Raw genomic sequence first — 17623 nt, 5'->3', positions numbered from 1 at the left:
TGCCATGGCTATAAGTATGGCCTCAACCTCTCCAAGTATGTGATTTTGTAAGTGAATATGGGGTGGACATGGAAAAGGAAGAGTGAGACGAAAAGGTGGCTGCAAGCTGCAGGAAGCACACTGGTTCTTCCATAGGTGACACGCGTGCTGGCACACAGAGAGAGTGGAGCCCTGTGTTGGTCACAAAGCGCATATGGCTGGGAGAGGTTTAGGCACACAGTCTGAGTGGTCCTCTACTGCTCATTACCTATGCAGGCTTGAAGCTGAGCACTCTCTGTGCACTCAAGGGTGATTTGCTACCTTGCCCCAGTCAGGACAGCTTCAACTCAGCAGCTGGTGTGGCTGGAAGAGTCCTTCAACTTCCTCACAGTTTTACAAGTTTGTAAAGAACACATCCCAGTTTAATACAGTAAATTTTTTTTAGCAAAATGAACACAGGTGAAATCACAACAGCAGCACTGCACCTTTGAACCTCGAGAAGAAACTGCTAAGTCCTAAGAAAGAATTATCCTGTGTGTATCTCCCATTCTGGTGTCCCTCTCTATGCAAGTATAAGTACAGGATGAAGGTGAAAGCCACAATACCAACAAATGCTCAAGGAGAGTGGAAACAAGAGAGACTTGGAGCTAAGAAACCCACATACAAAAATGCACTTCAGAATATCACGTCTAGCTCTTCCTGTCTTCTCTCAAATTTCCTCTAGATGCATCAGTAAATCAATCTCATCTTGTAAACAAACAAGCAGTCATTGCTGTGTTCTGCAGAAGACTAATCTTGTCTCTAATCAAATAGATTTCCTTTTATCCTCTCAAGTTGTCTTTCTAAATTAATCTCCCTCTGCACGAGAAAGAAGAATGTTGAACACACAGGATGAATTTGAAGATTCAGACAACTAACAAAACATCCAAAGCCTGTAAAATTCTGGATCTGAATTTATGCTACCTTGTCAGGCATTAACCCAATCTGGCTCCAGAAACAAGCAGAACCAGGCGCAGTGTGTAATTTCTGGAACTCCAACAAATGAAGAAGGCTGGTTTCCACAGTTTGCCTACTTTACACTTTATCAACTATTATATGAAAACAGTAAGGAAGAATCTGCACAAAGATGTGCTTCTCAAAAGTAAAACAGTAAGAACCCGAAAGACAAAAATGAAGTACATGACCTTATTCCTCCTACAGGTAAGAGGTACATAAGTCACGGAAAACAGTAAAAAAGTTAAGTTGCCGTTACAGTTATTTAGACCACAAACCATTCTGACAACATAGTACAACTTGGATTAATAAAATGTATCATCATTCAAAATCTTCATATCTGAGCAATAATTAAAGTCTGGCTTCTGCATTTCGTATTGCTGAGCAGTTGCTACTAAAAAAAGTCATTATGCTTTTACAGCTCACACATTTTGCAACTGTTTGCAATATTGGGCAACTCTATGGGACTGAAAGTAAATTAATTAAAGCCCTATCTATATGTTGTGCATATATATTTGCAAACCTGACATGGAATGTGTAGGCACCAAGTTCTAGTGGTTTTTTTGTTGCAGTTCATGGCACTAGACCCTGTGATGCATCCCTTTCTTCACATAAAGAATTTTCCCATATAGTACAAAGGCTCATGTTCTGAATCTACTGGTTTGGTTGCCCAATGCTGCATACAGCAGTTTTTTTAATGTTGAAATGTATTCTGGATTAAAATGATCCTTACAGTTGCAAAGTCAATCATAGGGAGAAAAGCCTGCTGAAAGACAATTGTCGAAGAGTCTTTAAATCCTCCCTATGTTTTATGCAAATAATAATGAGCATAAACAATAAGGTAATAATAGGATAACATAGTATTTTCCCCTCAAAATGTCCTCATCAGGAATCTAAGTAGGATTCTACGGGCAACTGAAATTTTGATATTTTCTATCTTTTCCAATCATTTATTTGATGGATTCCCTTGTATATTCTATAAAACTTTATCACCTATTATTGAAGATATTGTATCTGCAACAAATTAAAGATTTCAAGACCTCTATCAATGGTACATATCTGAAAGGACTTCACAACCTCTCTGACATATTTCTGATGACTAATTATTGTTTATAGATGGGCAAATTGAATCACATGCTCACTTAACGATACTTAAAGCCTGTCAATTTTATTATATGCCTTTTTACTGAATTCTTTTCTACTGTATCTCCCCCTACTGCTTTTGGAAATGAAGATTATAGTAAGCTCTGAATGCTTTTCAAAAATGCTACAAGGATTTACATCCTGCTTTTGGCTGGGATAGAGTTAATTTTCCTCCTAGTAGCTGGTGCAGTGCTGTATTTTGGCTATAGTCTGAGAATAATGATAACAAACTATTTTTTTAGTTGTTGCTAAGTAGCACTTACCCTGAGCAAGGACTCTCAGGCCCTGCCATGAGGAGGGGCACGGGAAGCTGAGAAGAAGCAGAGACGGGACACCTGACCCAAACTAGCCAAAGGGTAAATTCCATACAACAGCACATCATGCCCAGTATATAAACTGGGGGAAGCTACCCAGAAGGCACTTGGGGATGGGCTGGGTATTGGTCAGAGGGGGTGAGTGGCTGCACAATAGTTGACAGCTGGGGTTAAACCATGACAAGTTAATTTCAGTAAGTCTATTATACAACTTTTCTCTATCAGGAGCTTCCATTCTATAGCCTTTGTACCGACTGTGAACTCACAAAAAAGGGCTAATCTGTAAATAAATACTCCAATTCAAAATAAAATGAAGTGATCAATAATCTTGAAGTCTGCAACTTTAAAAATGCCTGGCAATTTTCACTGTCTACAGCATCCACCATTTACTTAAACTCTAAATTCAAAACCAGTGGGTGGTCCTTATTCTTTATGAATTTTTACCATTGAAAAAAAAACCAAAACCTAATTTTTTCTCAAATATATAATTTTGCCTCATTTCTATAATTATCTTTTTTGACCTTTCTCTTTTTTCCTGTATTTTATTTTAGATGCCTTATTAACACTTCTCCATTCTGTGAAATTTCATAATGCTTCAGTCTATCTTCTGCAGTCATAATTAGTATTTTCATCATATTATTAAATTTTGACATAACATATGTGTTATCTGGCAGATCTTCCTTTATATAAACCATTTTTTGTGTAATGTTTTCATCTAGTAAGGTATTTTATCAAGGTTTCAGGAGGATGTCCTCTCAAGTTTGTAGGGAAATTATATCTGTATCTTTGTGAGCTTCCACCTAAAATCCACAAATCGTGATCCACAAAGCTCCCTATGCTGATTTCACTCTCCAGTTCAACTGAAGGCACAAACTGCATCTCCCCAGAACAGGGAAAATATGTTTCAGTTTGGAAATAAAACATCTTTCTTGCTCCCAAGAAGGTAACAGCAAATTAGCAACTATTTTTATTTGCTCACCAATACAATAAGGACAACATTGTCCCTTTCTCAAAACAGGCCTCTCACAGGATACTGGTGGGCAAGACTCTGAATAGCATCTAATCACGCCATCCATGCAAATGCAGCTAGTGCAGACATTGGGCTTCCAGGACTCTGCTGTCAGAAAAATATCACCTTCATCATTTTTGCAGTAACTGGGCATGCTCTCATTGCTTGATGAAGAGGGTTGAAGAGGCTCATCTGTAAATATAAACAGATTAAGTTATTTAACTTAAGTAGCTAACTTGTCTCGTATTTCCTGCCAACACAAGGTTCACTCTTGAAGAACACAATGGGATCATAACACATTGGCTCACTTCTTCCAAACAACTAGAGGTACAGAACGTTATGCCTTTTCAGGCTTTACATGTGATGAGGATCTTATGATGTGTTCTAGAATAAAATTTATGTAGACCTTTATTGGGTTTATTAAAAAAAAAAAAAGGGGGAAAAATGAAAAAATAAGAAGGCCAGCAAAGTGAAAAACCATTGCCATCAGAAGCAGCCCCTCAGAATGCTCTGACCTGAATGGTATATAGGAATACAGCTTAAATTAGCGAGAGTAAATTTTAAATCTAAAACTTGAGTCCCAGCTTCTGCCATGTCAGTTCAAATGCTTGAATGATGCAAAGTGAAAAGCTATTATGCTGCTGTTGCCTTCCCTAGTGGACTTGTATGAGCTAATTATAAACTGGTGAGAAACAAATGGAATTTGATTGGGTTTCATCTTGATGCCTGTGGGCCTGATTTAATTCTCATGCCAACACATAGGGGTGACACATTTCTGTAATGAAGCTGTATCTTGACAGATATTACAGATCAAAAAGTATGTGCAGAGAACATATAAAAAAAGGAGAAGAAAGAAAAAAGATACATAAGGGCACAGGTTCTCAGTGTGTAAGCCAGTGAGAAAAGATCAGCTCATGCAAGCAGTATTATTAAGTTAAACAAATGTTCACTGTTATTAAAATTGAGAAAATGGAAGTCAGAAGAACTGACTGAAAATACATTTGACTGAAAATATTTTGTCAGAAAAAACCCCACCCAAAACCCCAACAAATACCCTGTAGAAGAAATGACAAAGTTTTGTTTTTAATGAAGACAAATATTTTCTCAGTGAGTTCATATGGAATTCACAGGTTTGGACTAAATTTCCACTGCAATTAACTCCCCCATTTGATATGTAAAATAGGAATTTGTGTTCATTTATAATTGCATCTCTTTCCTCAGGGGAAACCAAATCCTGCTACCTTCTTGATACTGTCAGGCAGTCTAGGAGGAATCTGGCACACCTGCTGGGCTGGAATGCTTTGATATTACTCAGCTGCCTTCAAGTCAGTCTCAAATCATACCAGGTGAATGTAAGAGCAAGCACAAGCATTTTTTAGACCAAATCCCAAATAGGTAAGATAGAAATAAAAATGTTCACAGAAACCAAGCCACATAGAAAGGAAAAGAAACAAGCCTCTATATGCCTGGCACTCTGACTGCTTTCGAATGTTCTCTCATTCTGTGTGTTTCCATGAACAGACCACTGTATATTTCACAAACCTTCCAACCGAGGATTCTGGTTCTCATACAACCCTGAAATTATTAGATTGCCTTTGAAAATGGTCAAACTTGAGGACTACTACTGCTCTTTACATGTATGGTATCTCTTGCACACAGTCAAGTTTTGCAGTTGAGACAGAGGACTGCAGGCTCTCACTCTGAACTGCTGAAGAACACAGGCACGACAACAACCAACCTCACACATACTGAAACATTCAATATTTCCATCATACATACTCAGATCAAGAAAGAACTGATGAAAGCTGGTTGTCAGTGTATACCTGGGCACTGTGGGCAGCAGGAGTCCTGTGTGCGGGTGGGGTTTTGACAAAGAAGAGGTGGACAGACTTCAGTCTCACACAGCACACGTCCACTGTGGCATGTACACTGTGTGCAAGAATCAATATTCCATGTCTCTCCTTCTACAAAGTATTCCCCACCAGGAGCATGACAGATTGATGGACTGGTGAGCTCTGGCTTCTGCACAATTATTTCATCTGGGAAAAACAGAATTGGAAGACAGGCAAAATCAGTTGTGACTGTAACGATTAGCAAATGTACCCAAGATTCATTATTTCTGTTACTACTGAAAAAATGAAGAATAACAAAACTAGCTATAAATATATTCTTCATGAAGCTCTTTCAACTTCGACACCTGCACCTCACAAGAAAAAAATTGAGAATCAATCTGAATAAATGCCAGTTAATATGAATCAGATGACTTCAAGGTTTTTTGGCATTTCAGAATAAATCAGACCAACCTTTGATATAGGAATTCCAAGAGATAACTGTAATTTTCAGAAAAATCACACTGATTGGACAGTTTCTTTATTGCTAAATATTTGCATCAGTGCAATTTCTGAATGGACGGATAAGTATGTGCAAGTATGGGATTTAGGAAGTCCAGATTCAACTGTCTACCTTTCAGTTTCCTGAGTGATATCTATCTGTAACATTTGGTGCCACATTAAAAAAAAGCAACCCTAACAACAAAAAAAAACCCACCCAAACCCCTAAAAACCTATAAGCACTTAACATTGTTAAAAGTGCTTCATTGTGTTGTTCTGTTATAAATAAACAAATGAATAAATAACTGCAGTGTTTGAAGTAGAAACTGGATCCAGGGAGATGCCGCAGTGCGTAGACTCATGTTTCCAGTGAGTGTATCGAACCAAATGAACCTTAATTATTTTTCAAATGATTAATTACATTATCTTTACACAGCTGACCGAAAGACTCACCCGGTCTCTAACCCAGGCAGGTTAGAGAACAGATTTAACCTCCTTCAAGTTAAGTATGGAACCAAACATGTTTCCCTTGCTCAGCATGAGTGTCCTCCAAAACTGGGGGAACTCTCTTTACCTCCTGGTGTTCTAAAAGAAAAAATAAACCTGTCCTGCACTTTGAAAGTGTCTAAGCACTTACCATCAAGAAAAGGTTATGCCACAAACTGCATCCTCACAGCCTACTTGAATGCCCTTTGCTCAAGGACACTGCCACGTGGAAGACGCAGCAATCAGTTATTGTTCTTTGCTTTCATTTCTGGAGAATGATCAATAGAACTCAGAGAAACTGACTCTGGCCAATCTTACTCTATTCACAGAGTACTCACGCATTTCTTCTTTGATGGAATTCTTTTACCTTTCACTGATTTGCTGATGCTAAGCTTTTCCTACTGCTTACATTTATGAATCACATGTGATTCAGTAGCATTTACCTGAAGTGAGATAGCAGGTCTTGTCACTGTTTGTTTTTTATTTCAACTGGAACAATATATTACATTTTACAAAATGGCATCCCAACTCAATGTGGCAAAGGGAATACTAATTATTTTCTGGAAATCTTCTGAGCAACCTCCTTTGCATTTAGTTCTCTGCAAAGTCACAGGCCTGTTTTGCTACAGCTCATATGCTGTTCATAATCAGAAATGCATAACCAGATAATACTGCTGTACATAAGGTATTGTTTACCGCTCCCTTAGCAGCATTAATATTGACATATGATTGCAACTGAATTGCTACAGATGTACAACTACTATATTCCTGAAGAAGCAACTAGCCAAAGAAATACATGCTTGCTGGATAGCAGCTCTTCAAAACGCTAGCAGTGAATGGCTTTCTAAATCTTACAGGAAACCTGCAGCTTTTCACAAGCATTGTGACAATTCACTCAAAGCTCTTAATACATAGAAACATGGTTATAACGAGTGTTCTAGCAGTCAAGGTAATTTGCTCTGTTGAAAACTAACTAAGTATGGAATTGAATGTAACAACCTTTTATTTTGCCTGAAAAATGACCTCTGAGAGCTGCCATTTCCCTGTTGATAGGTTAACAGTGCAATTCAAAACTCAGTGCATCAGAATTTCTAATTATTTCAATATCCTCATGCCAGACACATTTGAGTGACATGCTCACAGTCTTACAATTCCAAACTGCATTACTATCTACTGAAAGCCATGATTATTATTTAACAACATCAGTGGGGAATCAATACATCGCAAAATAAAATCAGAAGTACTTTTCCAACAAATACAAAACCTCAGTGGGAAAAACAAAAACACACCAGGACTAATTTGGCCATATTAATTCATACACTTCTATATGCAATCGCTTTACAAAAAATCTGCGTTTGACCTAGCACTGTAAGAGTTTACACTAAGTATGACTTTTCTAACACAGAAGCTAGTTGACTTGTGCCTCAAAAGCAGGAAAAATGTCAGAGAAACCTATGCAGACACTGTACCTCAACGAAAGGGACACTACTGGGTAAGCAACTACCCTTTTGCACAGGAGACCAACAATGCTGGTGCTCAGAATCAAGCACTGATCTCACCCCCAAGAAATGCACAGCATGAGAAAATAGGTACTGCTAATCTCATCCTGATCTTTTTTCCACAAACTAAACATTAGGCTTACAAATGGATTTACTCATTCTCCATAAACAAAGTAACTAGTGACATTACTCTTAGTTAAATGCTCTGATGTGTTCTGTGTTAGGTAAATCACTATACACAAATATGCTGACAGTAGATTGAAACCAGGAATGATTCTTGAGGAACCTAACAACAGAATTGCTGGAACTGAAACCACCATCCTACATAAATTCTGAATCTTGAATGTTTATTAACTATTCTATGAGTCTATGATTAATGTAAGACTGACATGCTAACTTGCGCCCATCCATACAGCATCCCCTACAATAGTACACAAATCATTATGAAAAGGTGAGTGACTACTGCAGGTACTCCAAAAGTTCTGTGCAGCCCTGAACTCCAGGTAATACAAGTGGAAAACAACATCCCTGTCAAGTGACATAACTTTAGGAATATGATACTCTGTAACTGTTATTTCCTGGAACAATACAGACTGAATATTTTTGTTTTTTTTTCTTTCTTTTTTTTCTTTTTTTTTGCCACACTGAGGTTTCACAGGGGAAAAAACTGTACTATTTAAGACAGACTGTGAATGTATGTGTGTGTAGGGAGCTGGACAAGAGAATGACAATACCTGATGGGACACACACAGATGAACACTGCATACTGCTGTGGCAAAAGTTCTCCAAGCTGACAAAACACTAGTGTTTCCTTTAAAAATCTTATGCTTTCTTAATTCCCCATCAGACTAGCCAGATACTTGACAATGGAAGAGAAGGAAGCGAGCAAAGGATTGTTCCCCTAGTTTGCATAACTTGCTGTTTTCATCTCAGCTAAAAATTTCATTAATGGTTGTCATTACTAGGATGCTAATCATTAAGAGATTGGCCTCATTAACTAAGTAATTACTTGGTACTGAAATTAGCTCCTGCTTCATGAAACCCAGTGCCAAAACTAGCAGTACGGTTGCCCATGGAACCACAGTGCCCAGCCTCCACACAGGAGAGTAGTGTGGACTGAGAAAGGCTGAAAGTGAGACTCACATTTTTTGGAGTCTTGCATCTTTTGGGGGGCTAGGTTTTTCCAGTTACCACAAGGTGTAAACTCCACTGGAGATCACAACTTTTCCAAATAATCTAAAGGGTTAGGTTATCTTAGGTCCTATGTGTCCGTCACTTTCAGAAAGAAGATCTGGCTGCTAATTTTATCCCTAGGATTTTCTGTTCTTTACGAAGAATTTGAAGCGGTTCATAAATGCTTATATCCTGCTACTGCTGTTTTACTGTTTTGCTATTTACTGTAGCATCATGAGCCTTGTTGTTCCTACTTGTAACACGACTTCCAATCAAGTCAGAAAATATCACTGTATTACAAATTAATCTGTCTAGCACTTTGTCTTTAGAATGATTCCTACAATATTTTAAAGGGCATTAATCTTACACTGTACCTACACTCTAATGAATTTCATAGATGTTCTCATATTAACACTTATTAAAATTATATTGGAATGCAACATTGTACTTGGGCCTTCCCACTGGAGACACTGAAATCACCTGCTGGTGACATGGAGTTTTCCCTCAGAAGACAGAATCATAATGTTCAATTACTTAAGACATCTGTTTAAATGTGTATTCCTTTGAGGGGATGTGAAACATAGATGAGGAGATAAATTTTAATAAATCTCCATTTCAAATTAAAAAAGAGAAAATGCAATGGCTTATTATATTTGTTATTATAGGCAACAAAAATTGTATATGAGTATGAATTTGCTATTAGAACTAATACAGACTGGAAACTTTTGCTAGTTTAAAGATTTCAATCTGTCAAAGATTAACATGTTAGGACTCACAACATGCATATGCTTTTAATACTGAAGTTCCCATTTTTCACATGTGAGATCTTAATGAAAGCCACTTGTCTTGTTACATTAGGGCATAGAAACTCTCATAGATACCTACTACTGAACGATGCATGAGATTATTTTCATGTATTAGAAATAGAACACATGTGAAATAAAACCCAATTACAAAGCATATGGAAGAAAGCATGTTACCTGGACATGATGGGCAACACTGCCCCGGATGTATGGTGGGGTTGCCACAGTTAGGAACAGGGCAGGTGATCAAGGCACACATTTCCCGGCCATTGTGACAGTAACATTCCCTGCAGCCATCGTGCCAGCTCTCCTCATTCTCATGTCGCCGCCCATCCATTGACAAGCAAGAGCCTGTTTTAACAGGAGGCATAAGAGAAGCAGTTGCCTCTGCAAAAAAGTCAAAGGGAAAAAAAAATGTGTCCCAGTTAGCATGTGTTGTTTAGGAAAAAATCCACACCAACTTTATGCCAGGATTGCATTATTCTTAAAGCACATATAAGACCAAGTGAATAGTAGTTTTATCATTCACACTTAGAAACAAGGTAACAAAACACATAGAACAATTAAAGGATAAACTGAAGGGTATGGTGGGATGAAGTAGAATGCATTTCCTTGGAAAATATAATCTCTTCTTTCTGTTGCACCTATACTGTTTTTAATCATACAGCAATGCAATATTTGCTAATAATGTATATTAAAAAAAAGAAGTGCAATGGAGTGTAACAGCAGAAAACATGAAGCATATTTAAAATGAAATGCTTAATATGGCAGTGTATTAGATTATCTATAATGTGAGTATCTGATAGCAAGTAGAATATAAAAGCATTTACAACAGCTAAGGATGGTCTTACATCATGAATGACAAAAAAATTACAACCAAGTTTTAAAATGGTCATGCTAGATACCGGAAATATTTAGTAAAACACCTAGAGAAATTGTTTACATTATTATGAGAAATGAGATGCTTGGAAGACAACTGCTCTGACAATTTTGTCCCTCATTCCTCCTTTTACTGAGATGAAAATACAGTAGCTTGAAATGCTGCATTACTTGCACTTAGCCAGCGCATGGAAGCAGCTGGTCCAGGGAGGATAAAGTCTCATTTGTATCTTATGCGGTATTTAAGTGCTGCAGGATTCAGATTCAATATATTGTTAATCAGCAGAGTGAATTTAGAGCCCAACACTCCCTCATCCACATCATTACGATAAGGATTTACAATCAGTTTGTCAGTGAACTGACTTGTTTTCAGGGTATGTCAACCATGTTCTACTGACGTATATATAAAGGTTATTTGTATTAAGTTGCTTATTTCATTTTCTGTTTAAAAAAGGATGCAGTATGAAAAGTAGTAATGTTTATGTGTAACTTTAATAATTTTTTGTTGTTTTTTACTAACATCTAAGTCAGCATGTCTTCAGCTGTGGCAGATCTGTCAAAGGTGGTCTCAGACCCAGAAGCAGATGGTACAAAGTTAGTTTGATGCATGTCATCAGAGTAAGAACCCAGTACACAGAAATTACATTAGTATACCATTTTGTGAATTAAAAAGAAAAGTCATGGTATAAGGATAAAATCCTTCTTAAATCAGACTTCATCCTATTGCATGAACAGAAATAATAAGTGTGATACCACTGCAGAGAAGGCAAGTTCAACCTAAGATACAAGTACAGGAACACTGTAATTTTCAATGAGGTACTATCTCTACCAGTTTGAAGCTTGTCACTACTGCTAAAGTACAATATCTAGTTTTTGAACTGTGAGGAGAGACCAAAATAACTGGGTTTATTTCATTTGGGACACCTCCTCCACCCACAAACAACAAAACCCACAAACATGCAGGGGGCTCCAGCTGCAATCCCTTAAATACTGAAAGAATTCTAAATGGAATGGTGCTTAGCTGTCCCATAATGTTTGATGAGCTAAGGACAGGAAGTAACTGGTACAATTTGTAGAAAGGGAGAGAAATATTAGAAAATTAATTTTAAATTGTCACATACTGGTGGAAAACATTATTTAGAGTTGGGGGGGGGGGGTCTGTTTTTTTTTTTTTCCCTTTTTGAGAGTGCATATTCTTAATAAATTAAATCTTAGACAAACATCTGTCAGGGATTATCCAGATATACTCTATTTTATACAAAGGCAGACAAACGGACCCTCAGTCTTCCAGAGGACTATCCCAGCCCTGTACTTCTATTAATCCTAGCATAAGCTATTTCTGGCAGAAGCAATTTAGAAAGTGGAGCTAATTCATAGGCAGGGCATTTACCTATTCCTTTCTCTTACACAGGGATTTTGGGTGAAAATGTTAACAAGGATTCACAGTTCCCCAGAACATGCTGCCAATTGCTACCATTATTCTTAGACAAGTTGCTGATGAAGTGAGGTTGAAGTGATTTGCTCATAGCTTGGTATTTTTATGATCATGATAATAATAAATACTACTAAGAGAGGGATCAAGTTACTTTTCCTAAATATGTGTCCATGCTTTAAAGTACATTCTGGTTAAGGAAAGGAAAGTGTGCATACATATAATTAGTAATTGAAGAGTTGCATGTGTTTGCAGTATGGGATGCAATTAGGGCACACCTAAGAGAACACCCTGTGTAAATTCCATCACAGCACCACAACAATCAGGAAAAGCGTGTTGACTGTGATCATGGAGACAAATGACAAGGTAAGTGATGAAAATGATGCGTCTCAATGGGACTCCATTCAGCAGTTACCATTTCTTAATTTCTAAATTTTTTTTTCTGGTGAAAGTCATACATTGCAGCTTACGCCAGTGAAATCTCTGCTTCTCGTACCTGCAAGGTACATTTATGACTTGTAATTTTTTTTTTCTAGAAATCTTACAGTTTTGTTATAATTGTCTGCAATGTATGATGTCATGCGGAAAAAATATAACATTGGATCCTTCTGATTAATGTGACTGCATGTTTGCCTTCAACTGCAGGAGAGCAACTTAAGGAACTTGTACCATTTCTTCAAGTCCCATGTTCCCATAGCTTGTCTTATTATATTTTATGATTTTTTAAAATGTAAAAAAACCCAGCTGCTTTAAAAAGGTAAGAATGCAGTCATTACACAAAGCAATGGCAAAATACTCAAAAGTACTTGGCTATAGCTAGAAATCAAAACTCACAAGTAAGAATCAAAGAAAATAAGCATGAAAGAGTGGTTAGGATCAGAGAGAGCCTGAGCACAAAAGAAGTCATTAAATGCAACACATGAAGATGAGCAATGGAGTAAGTCAGATATCCAGAGTAATACAAAACATAAACTGAAAATCTCTTTAGAAGAGAGACATGTTAAAAGCAGTATGAAACTAAAGCAGACAACAATCTCAATCTCCACCTCACACTTGGTGGTTACGAGTTTGGGATATGGCACATGTGACATCTTTGCCTTAAGAATACCCAGTCCTGTGTTAGCACTCCCTCTACAAATTGTTCCTTGAGTCTGCCTGAGAAGTGTCCAAGAAAAAGCACTCTAATTTTAGATGGTGTACAGGGCATCTATCAAATCAAAAACCTGAGTTTGTAAAGAAAAGATGATGGTGAAGAAGCCAGTATGAGCACTGCTACTGAAAAAATCCTTTCTCAACTAGCTTATTTCTAGTAGTTACTTATTAAGATCCTGATCTAATTTTTATTAATGATAACAAACTGATTTTTGTGACTTTGTAAAGGGAGATGAAAGCGGAGCAGAGGCTTTCTGCTGAAGCCAAGACGAACGCAGGTAATAATAACCACCTGCAAAGCAACACTCTCCTTTGAGAGAAGTTGAACTGCCTGCCCCAACCAGTTACCGTATTTCAATTCTTACATATTCCATGCAGTATTCCTTCTCTTCTGCTCTAGCTTCCAACCCCTTTGAACACAAGTTGCGATTGCAGGTGGTGATGCATTCACACGTACCTCTGCACTTGCAGATAACACATCCATGACTGTTCTGCTGGAAACCCATCGGACAGATTTTACCACAAGGCAGGTCCGGACATTTCTTACACCGACAGATTTCACAGCCATGCTTGTTCTTCCTAGATGACCAAAATCATTTGTTAAAGGTCAGCAGGTCACTTCAAATATCTACGCGTCATGTTTAAAGCAAAAGCGTTCCCTAAAGATGGGACTGATCAAGTAAAGAAAATTATCATTAACTGTCACCCTTACATTCAGCAGGTGTATGGGATGTACAGGTTTCCATCCCTGGCATGTACTCCCTCCATGTAACTGGAAGAATCTGCATATTGTACTTGCAAGCCATAGCAGATAATATACATGTATGTACTTGTGACAAGTATTGATGATAGTTTTTTTTTTTTGTTTTCTACTGGAAACATAGAAAGAAAACCTTCTAAAACTGTAAAGAAGTTAGAGGGGTAGGTAGGAGTCTGTTAAAATTCCTATGTTTTTGTAACACAAATTAGTGTTAACTTTCCTCTTCCAACAGTAAGTACAGAAGATTTCCTCTCTTGCACACTGACACTATAGAGAGACCTATGAAAACATTAAATAAGTAGACAAAAAGCTGACTCAAAACTTAGCATGTGGAATGCCAGTAACCCATATAAAGAGTAGGGAACACAGTAACATATCTTGAAACAGAGAAAACCAGAGAAGTTTTCACCAGACAGAGTACAGAAAATCAAGAACACAAATACTTCAAAAACTTCCAGGTGAAGCTAGGCAGGAGTCTAGAGCACCACCTGAGAGCATCTAGTCACAGCACCATAAACATGCTGCTTCTGAGAATCCTACACTGGAATATTTGCTTGTCTTTAATTCTTGTTTTTGGGAAGATGGATAATACCATTTACACATCAGGCACAAGTGCACTATATCTCTTCAGAGAATCACAGAATCATAGAACAGTTAGGGTTGGAAAGGACCTTAAAATCATCTAGTTCCAAACGCCCTGCATGGGCAGGGACACCACACACTAAACCATGTCATCCAAGGCTCTGTCCAACCTGGCCTTGAACACTGCCAGGGATGGAGCATTCACAACCTCCCTGGGCAACCCATTCCAGTGCCTCACCACCCTCACAGTAAAGAACTTCCTCCTTATATCCAATCTAAACTTCCCCTGTTTAAGTTTTAACCCATTACCCCTTGTCCTATCACTACAGTCCCTAATGAAGAGTCCCTCCCCAGCATCCCTACAGGCCCCCTTCAGATACTGGAAAGCTGCTTGAGGTCTCCATGCAGCCTTCTCTTCTCCAGGCTGAACAGCCCCATCTTTCTCAGCCTGTCTTCATAGAGGAGGTGCTCCAGTCCCCTGATCATCCTCATGGCCCTCCTCTGGACTTGTTCCAACAGTTCCATGTCCTTTTTATGTTGAGGACACCAGAACTGCACACAATACTCCAAGTGAGGTCTCACAAGAGCACAGTAGAGAGGCAGGATCACCTCCTTCGACCTGCTGGTCACGCTCCTTTGGATGCAGCCCAGGATACAGTTGGCTTTCTGGGCTGCAAGTGCACACTGAAGCCGGTTCATGTTCAGTTTCTCACTGCCCAACACCCCCAAGTCCTTCTCTGCAGGGCTGCTCTGAATCTCTTCTCTGCCCAACCTGTAGCTGTGCCTGGGATTGCTCTGACCCAGGTGTAGGACCTTGCACTTGGCATGGTTAAACTTCATGAGGCTGGCATCAGCCCACCTCACAAGGGTGTCAAGGTCCCTCTGGATGGCATTCCTTCCTTCCAGGGTATCAACCGAACCACACAGCTTGGTGTCATCAGCAAACTTGCTGAGGGTGCACTTAATCCCACTGTCCATGTCAGCGACAAAGATGTTGAACAAGACCGGTCCCAACACCGATCCCTGAGGGACACCACTCGTTACTGGTCTCCAGATGGACATTGAGCCGTTGACCACAACTCTTCGTGTGCGGCCATCCAGCCAGTTCTTTATCCACCGAGTGGTCCATCCATCAAACTGATGTCTCTAATTTAGAGACAAGGATGTCATGCAGGACAATGTCGAACTGTCATATACAGATAGAGTAATTTTCTGTGTCTTCCCAAGATACTGGGGGTGGGGTGTGTGGGAAGGGGAGTTTTAATGAAGAAATTAAAGACAAAAAGGGTAAAAAAACCCTAATAAATTATTTCCCTTAAGTCTGTAGATAAATATATTGCTCGAATGTGGTAACTCATTAAAATCAGGAAAACATTTATTGGGAAACTGACAGATCTCTCATTGATTGCTACACCATTAAATGCACACTGGTCGTCCTCCTCCCCCCAAAGACAATATATGGGAAGTCAGAACATCTAGAGGAATAGAGAAGAAATAAATTATGTAAATCTCTAGAAATACTGACTTCAAACTCTAGAAAACTTCATGCGATTTTTAGTTAAAAGGCTGAGGAAAACAGTCACACAATAGGATGGACAATGGAAAACTTTCTGTCCTCCTATCCATCTAGTTTTATCTCCTTTATCTCTGTATCCACAGTCTTTTAATTTTAAAAGAAGTGCTTCTTCCCATTATTATGTGGAGTTTTCAAACAGCAAACTCTTATTAAGTTTTTTTTTTTTTTCAGACAACTGTGAAAACGTTTTGGTTTCTTTAAATATGCACGAGCTTAGATTTCCCAATTATCAACCTTTGGCAGTCTTTAAGAAAAACTTAAAAACATCAAACAGATGATGATTACTCCTTAACTTTCCACTCTTTAACTGGCTTCTTTAGTGTCCTACTTGTGATTTTGGTTTTTAATGTAAAACCAGAGTTTTACATGGTAATAGAGATCTGTCTTCCCATGCTTTTGATGGTCATAATAGGCTCAGAAGTCACATGAGGCTTGCTATTTTAGAGAAGAAATTGGCACAGTAGCAGTAGAGAACTGAACAAGCATACTATATTTCTTTTTGGGTGTACAAAAGTGCAAGGGAAAGATCATCTCAAAGACAGGTTTCCTATAGCACTAACACCAGCTTGAAATTGAAAATTTGTTTTAAAAACATCTTTATCTTACTCCCATCTACCATATTTGTCCATTAATCTTTGCTGTCCTTTGTAAAATACTTGTCCTACACAGATTTTCTAATAGAACTGGTTTATGCACAGTTCAGTTAAAAGAAAAAAAAAGAGAAAACTGTGTTTCAGCTTATCTAAGCACAGGAAACATATACAGAAATCTGTAATTTTCCCCTTCCAGCCAATATATTAAATGAGTCACACATACAGGCTAAAAATTACTCCTCTTTACAACAAGCAGTGTAATTCTGTGAGAGGCTGAACATTATCTTTTTCATAATGCTTCCTATTTGAAGATGAGCTGTGTGGTTCAGTGCCAGCCCATGGAGCAGTTCTGCCCCGTGTGATGTTCTCACTGACCTCCCACAACTCCTCTGAATGGGATAGGGTACAATGGGCCAGACAGCACACCTTGCACAAGGGAGTGCCTGGGCAAGTCAATACATGGTCCAGAGCTGATACTCTGTGAGTCAGTGCTGGATCAAAGTGTCATTTCACTACATATAGGACTTCAAATGAATAGCTGCAAATTGCATGATTCAATATTTATACTTAACTTTAACCTGTTTATCATTTTTCTTCCTTTTCACTAAATTCCAGATACATTCAAATTTTGAAGGTCTGTGTTTCCATTTTGAAGCATATTACTTTGAACTTTTAGTCTTATCCAGTTATACATAGTAAGCTTAGTAAATCTAGGAAATAAAGCCTGTCTTATTATTCTCTTCTTCAACACCATAAACCTTAATATTTTTCTAACCTTCTTATGTGACAGTAACACACTATTTCTTAGACACTGGCTGCTTCCTCCACAAGTTTAGAAAATCACTGGGATTTGTGCCTGAAATTTGTATTCTTTAACGTATTCTCCTTGACACTTGATTGACACTGAAAAATACTTGCAC

The 17623-nt window shown here is 38.2% G+C and overlaps 1 protein-coding gene across 1 annotated transcript in view; it reads right to left on the bottom strand.

The window, feature by feature from the left end:
• CRIM1 (cysteine rich transmembrane BMP regulator 1) overlaps positions 1 to 17623 on the bottom strand; it is a 189216-nt gene that overhangs the window by 9858 nt on the left and 161735 nt on the right. Inside the window, exons 10-13 of the mRNA XM_057415453.1 lie at positions 13650 to 13771; positions 9907 to 10116; positions 5262 to 5477; positions 3409 to 3630 (exon numbers count right to left, since the gene is read on the bottom strand). Of these exons, the coding sequence (XP_057271436.1) occupies positions 3409 to 3630; positions 5262 to 5477; positions 9907 to 10116; positions 13650 to 13771 (770 nt within the window). The remainder of the gene's footprint in view (positions 1 to 3408; positions 3631 to 5261; positions 5478 to 9906; positions 10117 to 13649; positions 13772 to 17623) is intronic.

The sequence above is a fragment of the Pezoporus wallicus genome, unplaced genomic scaffold (genome assembly GCF_028554395.1).
Source record: "Pezoporus wallicus isolate ANWC-B61680 ecotype Strahan unplaced genomic scaffold, APGP_CSIRO_Pwel_v1 contig_5352, whole genome shotgun sequence".
Lineage (NCBI taxonomy): Eukaryota > Metazoa > Chordata > Aves > Psittaciformes > Psittacidae > Pezoporus > Pezoporus wallicus.
The sequence above is the reverse complement of the archived record's forward strand: the minus strand, read 5'-3'. Positions and strand labels throughout refer to the sequence as shown.